This window comes from Malurus melanocephalus, unplaced genomic scaffold (assembly GCF_030028575.1).
Source record: "Malurus melanocephalus ecotype Western Australia unplaced genomic scaffold, MMel_1.1 scaffold_494, whole genome shotgun sequence".
Classification (NCBI taxonomy): Eukaryota; Metazoa; Chordata; class Aves; order Passeriformes; family Maluridae; genus Malurus; species Malurus melanocephalus.
Window position 1 is genome coordinate 422683 of NW_026623726.1, and position 5697 is coordinate 428379.

Genomic DNA, 5697 nt, shown 5'->3' on the forward strand with positions numbered 1-5697 from the left:
GCTCCTGGGTCTCGGTTTGGGCTGTGCCGGTGCGTGGATCGGGGGTCTCGGTTTGGGCTGTGCCGGTGCGGAGCTCCTGGGTCTCGGTTTGGGCTGTGCCGGTGCGGAGCTCCGTTCCTCCGGTGGAGCTGCCGGTCGGTTTGTGGTCACTCTGTCGCCGCTGCGGTGCGCGGGGAACTCCGAGCTGCACCGCTGCTTCCCCGCCTTCCTCGCGTCCCCGTGGGTGCCCGGGTGACTTTAGGGATGGTTGTAGGGGTGACAGCAGGACGGGCAGCAGGGAGTGATGATCGGGGTTCGGTCCCGAAGGAGCAGCCCCCGGTCGGTGCCAGCCCCGGGTCGCAGCCCGGAGCAGCCCGGTCCTGCCCCGCCGTGCTGCGGGAGCGGGGCCGCGGGGCACAACCGCCCCGTCGGAGATAAAGGGGGACAGGAATCGTCAATGAAAGATATATTTAAGTGCAAAGCGGCCCCTTCAAACTGGGACCCATTATGCGTTTGGTGTGAAACGCTATCAACATTTAAAACTTCATTGTCTCCTTTGTACCAAATCCCTGTAAATCTTCCACTAGCCTTTTCTCATTTTCATCTGAAAAGCCTGTTTGGGCTGAATAGACAGCAATCAGCAGCCTCTGGACTTCTCTCTCTCTCTCTGGAATGTCAATTAAAATGCAGATTTTTTTTGCCCCCCCTGATCTYTTGGTGGCAAAAGACTTGAGAAAAACAGGATAGTCCTGGAAAGCAAATGAAAGAAGTTCAAACAATGAAAAAGTACTGAAGCTGCCAGCCGGTTCCCATTAGTCYTCCAGAATTAATGTTTAATAGCTGTGATGCTCGGATTTGCTTGGAGATTGAACTCTGATGAAGAGTCTTGTTAGATACATATGTATATATATATATAGTTTTGTAGACGGATGTATATTTTTGTCATTTTCTGTCCATACATAGTTCTTCTGTCAGYGGAACTAATGCAAATGGTGAACGCTGTATATGTATATAACGCTGTTAGCTTTAAGACCTCATCTACCTGGATTTTTCTGATGAAACTACTGGGATTTTAGAGCGCTTGAGGTTTCTTTGTGGAGGAAAGAGCTGTATTTCACTCAGATTTTGCTATTCCCCGCCAGTTAGAGAAAGATGCTGAAAAGTTAGACAGTGAGCAGTGTATTGATTTGGTTAGCATACTCTACAAATTGTACTGTCCCTGGGGAGTGATAAACATCTTATAAACAACAATGCAAGTAGATTAAAAAGAACACTGAGCATTGAATTTAATTAATGCCACTGCTGAACAAGTACTACTTGTTTGTGTGTGTGAGTGTGTTTAAACTGAAGTACAGCTTGGAGGAATTTGGTTGGGCTCCCAAACCAGTCTGCTTTCCCATGCTTGTCAKTTTGGCAAAGAAAATTTGGGCAGGTATGTGACGAGGTGAAAATTGACTTGATGAGCGAGTKGCAAGCAGAGCCATCAATCATTGGGGGCTGACAACTCCTCCCCAAAGTGTAGGCTGAGAAGAGAGACAGAGTTCCCTTTCAAGGGGAAAAATAAACACTACGTGTGGCTTTCACTGAGTCTGAGACTCCAGGAGGGATTATGGTATTGTAGTCAGGAAGCCAGAATTGTGGAGGCCAAAAAGCATGCTGGGGCTGTGTTCCAAACATTGAGATAGAGGTACATAATTATCCAGCACAGGAGGTCTTTCCAGAGATTCGTCCCCCARCAACTGTGGCAATTAAACTATGAAAAGAATTTGGTTTCGTTTCATCTTCGTTGGACTCCACTTCTTTTGGGAGAGGGCAACCCTTGAAACCTTTCGTGGCGCTAAAAAGTGGTTTGGCTTCATGGATGGATCCAGAGCTTTGATTTTTGCTTTGTTGCACCTTTGCAAGCCACGATTTTGAGTTTGCTGCTGCCCTGTGGATGAAGAATCCTTTCTTACTGCCGGCAGATGTTCAGGTGCAGAAGCCAACAAAAACCTTCAGGTGAGGAGACGCGTGGCCAAGTWGCCTTGTGCCGCATTTCAGGATTTAGCATGAGGATAGGAACCACAAATGTGCTTTCAGYGGTGTTTAATGTAGTCTGAAAATCTGAAACTGCAGAAATGTCAGTGGAATTAATGCTSCTGGAGTCTGAAATATATGCCGGTGTTCTGGTATGTTTTCTTTCTGCAGGTTTATGATTGGTTTTTGCATTTATCGACATAGACCTTAATCAGAGTTTACAGGATGATTTATGGAAATTAAATCAGCATTACACCCAGGCTGTTAATTAGGGGTTTCTACCCACTTTACAGCTGGATAAACTGAGCTGCAGAGCTGTGGCTGCCAGACAGCAGAGGTGGGCAGTTGACCTGGGTGGCAGAATCCAGGGGGGCTTGCTCTGATCCTACACCAGACACAGAACAGTCCCCGAGACAGAACTCTCCTCAGCTCTACACCTGCTCCRGGCTTATTTAGAGAAGGGCTGGGCAAGCTCTTCACAAATGTTTGTGCAGTGGTCTGGTGGTGTTTTCACTGGAGATTTAATGGTAGTTGCTAGCTTGTGGTCTGGGATGCTTGAGCCAGGCTTAAATCTCGACAGGAGGGACAGGGCTTTGAGGTGATACCAGCTGAGTTGGAAAAAGATTGCAGTGAAGTAGCAGGGATTCACCTGGATGTGTATTATTTTCCTCAAGTGCCTTATTTATGTCATCCAAAATTTATTTCTACTGATTCCAGAAGTTACTGTATATAGTACCCAAAATCAAAGGTGCCTCAACAGCATTTCTGTCCATAGTAGTGTGAATTTTGCAGACAGCGGGTAGCAAAAGGGTAATAAAATTAGAATCAACTTTTTCAGTGGTTGGCTTTATAATGGAGAAAGTGTCCCTGTTTCTGTATGCTGAGGTACTGCACCACATCCAAATGACAAGGAGTTTGGATAAGCTTGACTTCATCTCTACATTCCCTCCCTTTTTATTTTTTTTTAAACTTTCAAGTGTGAGGGCAGGAGGGAAAAAGAGGTTTTGTGTTATTTTTTCCCTTCAAGACAAGTGCTCTCCAAATTTCAGTTGGGTTTCATCACATCTAAGATGAATCATTGACCAGATTAGAACAATTGCTGCAGTTACTTGTTTTACCCATTTACTGAGGTTTTACCGTCTTTTATTTCTGAAGCGGAAAATCAGGTCTCATTTTCTGCTTGAGCTGTTAAATCACCCTGTGAGGAGGATGCTCTTCTGACCCTCACCTGGCATCTCAGTGTGGAGGCAACARGGTCCCCTGAAGGGAGTGCCAGTTACTTTGGTGGCATTTCTCTCCTCCCTCAGACCATACCTGGATTACCAGTTAACTCTCCATMCATTTAAATTAGTTTTGTTTGAATTAAATAGACTTCTTTCCCCCTGCCAACTCAGAAAAATGTATTCAATAATATCATTGAGACACTGAGAAAAGAAACGTTTGTGCACCCAGTTTGGTATGTATAGATGGAAAGTGATGCTTTCCTGCAATCCGTGCCATACTTTATACAGATTTTAATTGCCTGCCATGCAGTGTAGCAGACCAATATCACTGCAAAACCAGAGCCTTTCACTTATCCAGCACTGTCGGGCTGTAAARGGACACTAAACTGAGTCCAAAGAAGGTACATCCATAGGGGAGCTGGAAGTCCTGAGTTGAAATAGTCTTACAGATTTTCCAAGTCTAAAGAGTGTATTTTCCAACTGTTTTTCTTGTGGAAAATTACTGAATTCCTGCAAATTCATTTGGCTGCAGAGCTGCCTAGGTGAAGGAATGAAAAACAAGGCAAACTTACATAAACCTTCAAACAATAACAAGAATATAATTTGTATAATTGTGGTAATTTTGTAGCATTACAGGTTATGTGCCTGCACATGTGTGTGCCTCTCATTTTTGAAAACCTGTATGTTTTTCTGTCAGTAAARTAGCTTTCAATATGCGCTGAGAAGTGATTTTGTGAAAACAAGGAGGACTTGGTTACGCCTCAGGTGATGATGGAAACTGCTAACAGAAGATGAAAAGTCACTCACTTTTCACATATTCTTGAAGCTGGAAAACTATTTTTCCCATTCTCCTCCTCCCCTCCCTCTCACCTCAGCTCTGTTGGAGGCTTTATGAAGGTTTTTGGTTTGTGTTTCGAGATGTTTTTGCTGACARTGTTAAATTCTCTCCTCCCCACAGCAGCAGCCGTCGTTCCAAGGGAGRAGGCATTACCCTGGCCGAAGGCACGGCTTTCTCTCCATGCTTCTCTAGAGGTGTTCAGATGGGATTRAAGTCCACATGGAGATATGGAAATGGACCAGGAATTTACTCTAAAAAGATGGTCAGCTGGGATTCGGGTTGCCTTATCTGCCTGGTGGTGGTCACCATGGCTGGACTTTCCCTGGCTCGACCTTCATTTAATTTAGTTGTCGAAGACGCTACGGTGGAACCTGAAGGTAAATCCCTCAAGAATCCTTAATTCCTTAAAAGAAGTTAATTTTAAATGCTTGGACATCTCAAAATAGAAGTCAACATCTTTCCTTGTGCTGTGGTAAATCCAAGGCAAGTAACAGATCAGCCTTGGAGAGTTACGGTTTCTGACTTTCCCTGCTCTCGCCCGGGCTGTGTTTGTACAAGCGTGCGTTTGTTTATTCTTATGCAAGCCAGTGGTGTCAGTGATTTCACTTGGGACTGTCATCATGTTGTATAATCAGAGTGTGCAGATGAAAGTTTTCAGGAATGGGTCTTTAAGATAAACAGTCTGTGGCACTTTTGTGAGTGTTACACGTGTTGCTGTCTCAAGGAATGAAGCGGATGAGTGGCTGCTGGGCACTGGGATTGTTTTAACCTGAGGAGTTCAGAGAAAAAGGAATCTCTRTAGTTTTTCTTTGTGAATGTTTAGTTTTGCCAGGCACTCTGCAACGATGCAGTTGCAGCTTTATTGGTGTTTGTACTCAGAACAAACTTCCCTGTTGCTGTTAATAGCCAAGCACAATYGGTTCTGTGTCGGGTCTCAAGTTCTGAAGGTGTGAACGCTGAGGTCTGAATAGAAGGGYTGGAGTTGATTACTGTGAAAGCAGAGGCTAAGCTAGACCTTCACATTGGAAGAGGTGTTTTGATCAAATCTCCTATCCTGAGCCTGYACCTGTTGATATATTCTTCTAGGTTTATCTGCTCCTCAAGCTTTGCAAAGTGTTTTCCTTCTCTGAAGAGCTGAGGAGGGGCTGGTTATTTATTGTTGAGAGCTGATTGTGTTGAAGAATGATTTTACTGTGTTGTGCTGGATCGTTCCTGCTCTCTGAGCATCTCTGGGGGGACTGAGCTTTCCTTCCTGAGGTTGTGTCTGTCTTTTGGGGGAGTGATCACAATTCCAGTAATTCAGCTGTCAGGCTGATCTAATAGTCCCCAGAGCATTTCTGACCTGGCAGGCTTGCTGCAGAGAATTTGGCCTTCACACCTTCTACTGCTCGTGGCCACRGATGCAGCTTCGTTTTTATTTAATGCATCTTCATGCAAAACTCATTTGTTTCTATCCATTGCCTCTAAAAATAGACGTCACCAGCTAACACATTTTTAGAATCTGCTCCAAGTACATTTTTATTGATGGCAGGGGATGAGCTATCTAGAGACGATGAGTCCTGTTCCCTAGCAAGGATTCCTGAAAAAAAAAATCTCAAAGAATAGCAATATTGTGAYCTGTCAGCCATGGAGATTGTTGAT

The 5697-nt window shown here is 44.6% G+C and overlaps 1 protein-coding gene across 10 annotated transcripts in view; it reads left to right on the forward strand.

Annotated features, from left to right (window-relative positions):
* Window positions 1-1023: 1023 nt before the first annotated feature.
* The window catches only part of FGFR2 (fibroblast growth factor receptor 2), a 76773-nt gene continuing 72099 nt past the window's right edge, over window positions 1024-5697 (forward strand). For 3 of the 10 annotated variants that reach the window (XM_057381157.1, XM_057381161.1, XM_057381163.1), the window contains exons 1-2: window positions 1051-1977; window positions 4177-4433. In XM_057381157.1, coding sequence (XP_057237140.1) covers window positions 1916-1977; window positions 4177-4433 — 319 coding nt within the window. In that variant the 5' untranslated portion in view covers window positions 1051-1915. Of the gene's footprint in view, window positions 1978-4176; window positions 4434-5697 lie in introns of all 10 variants that reach the window. The other 7 variants (XM_057381158.1, XM_057381165.1, XM_057381164.1 and 4 more) reach the window with 6 other exon arrangements.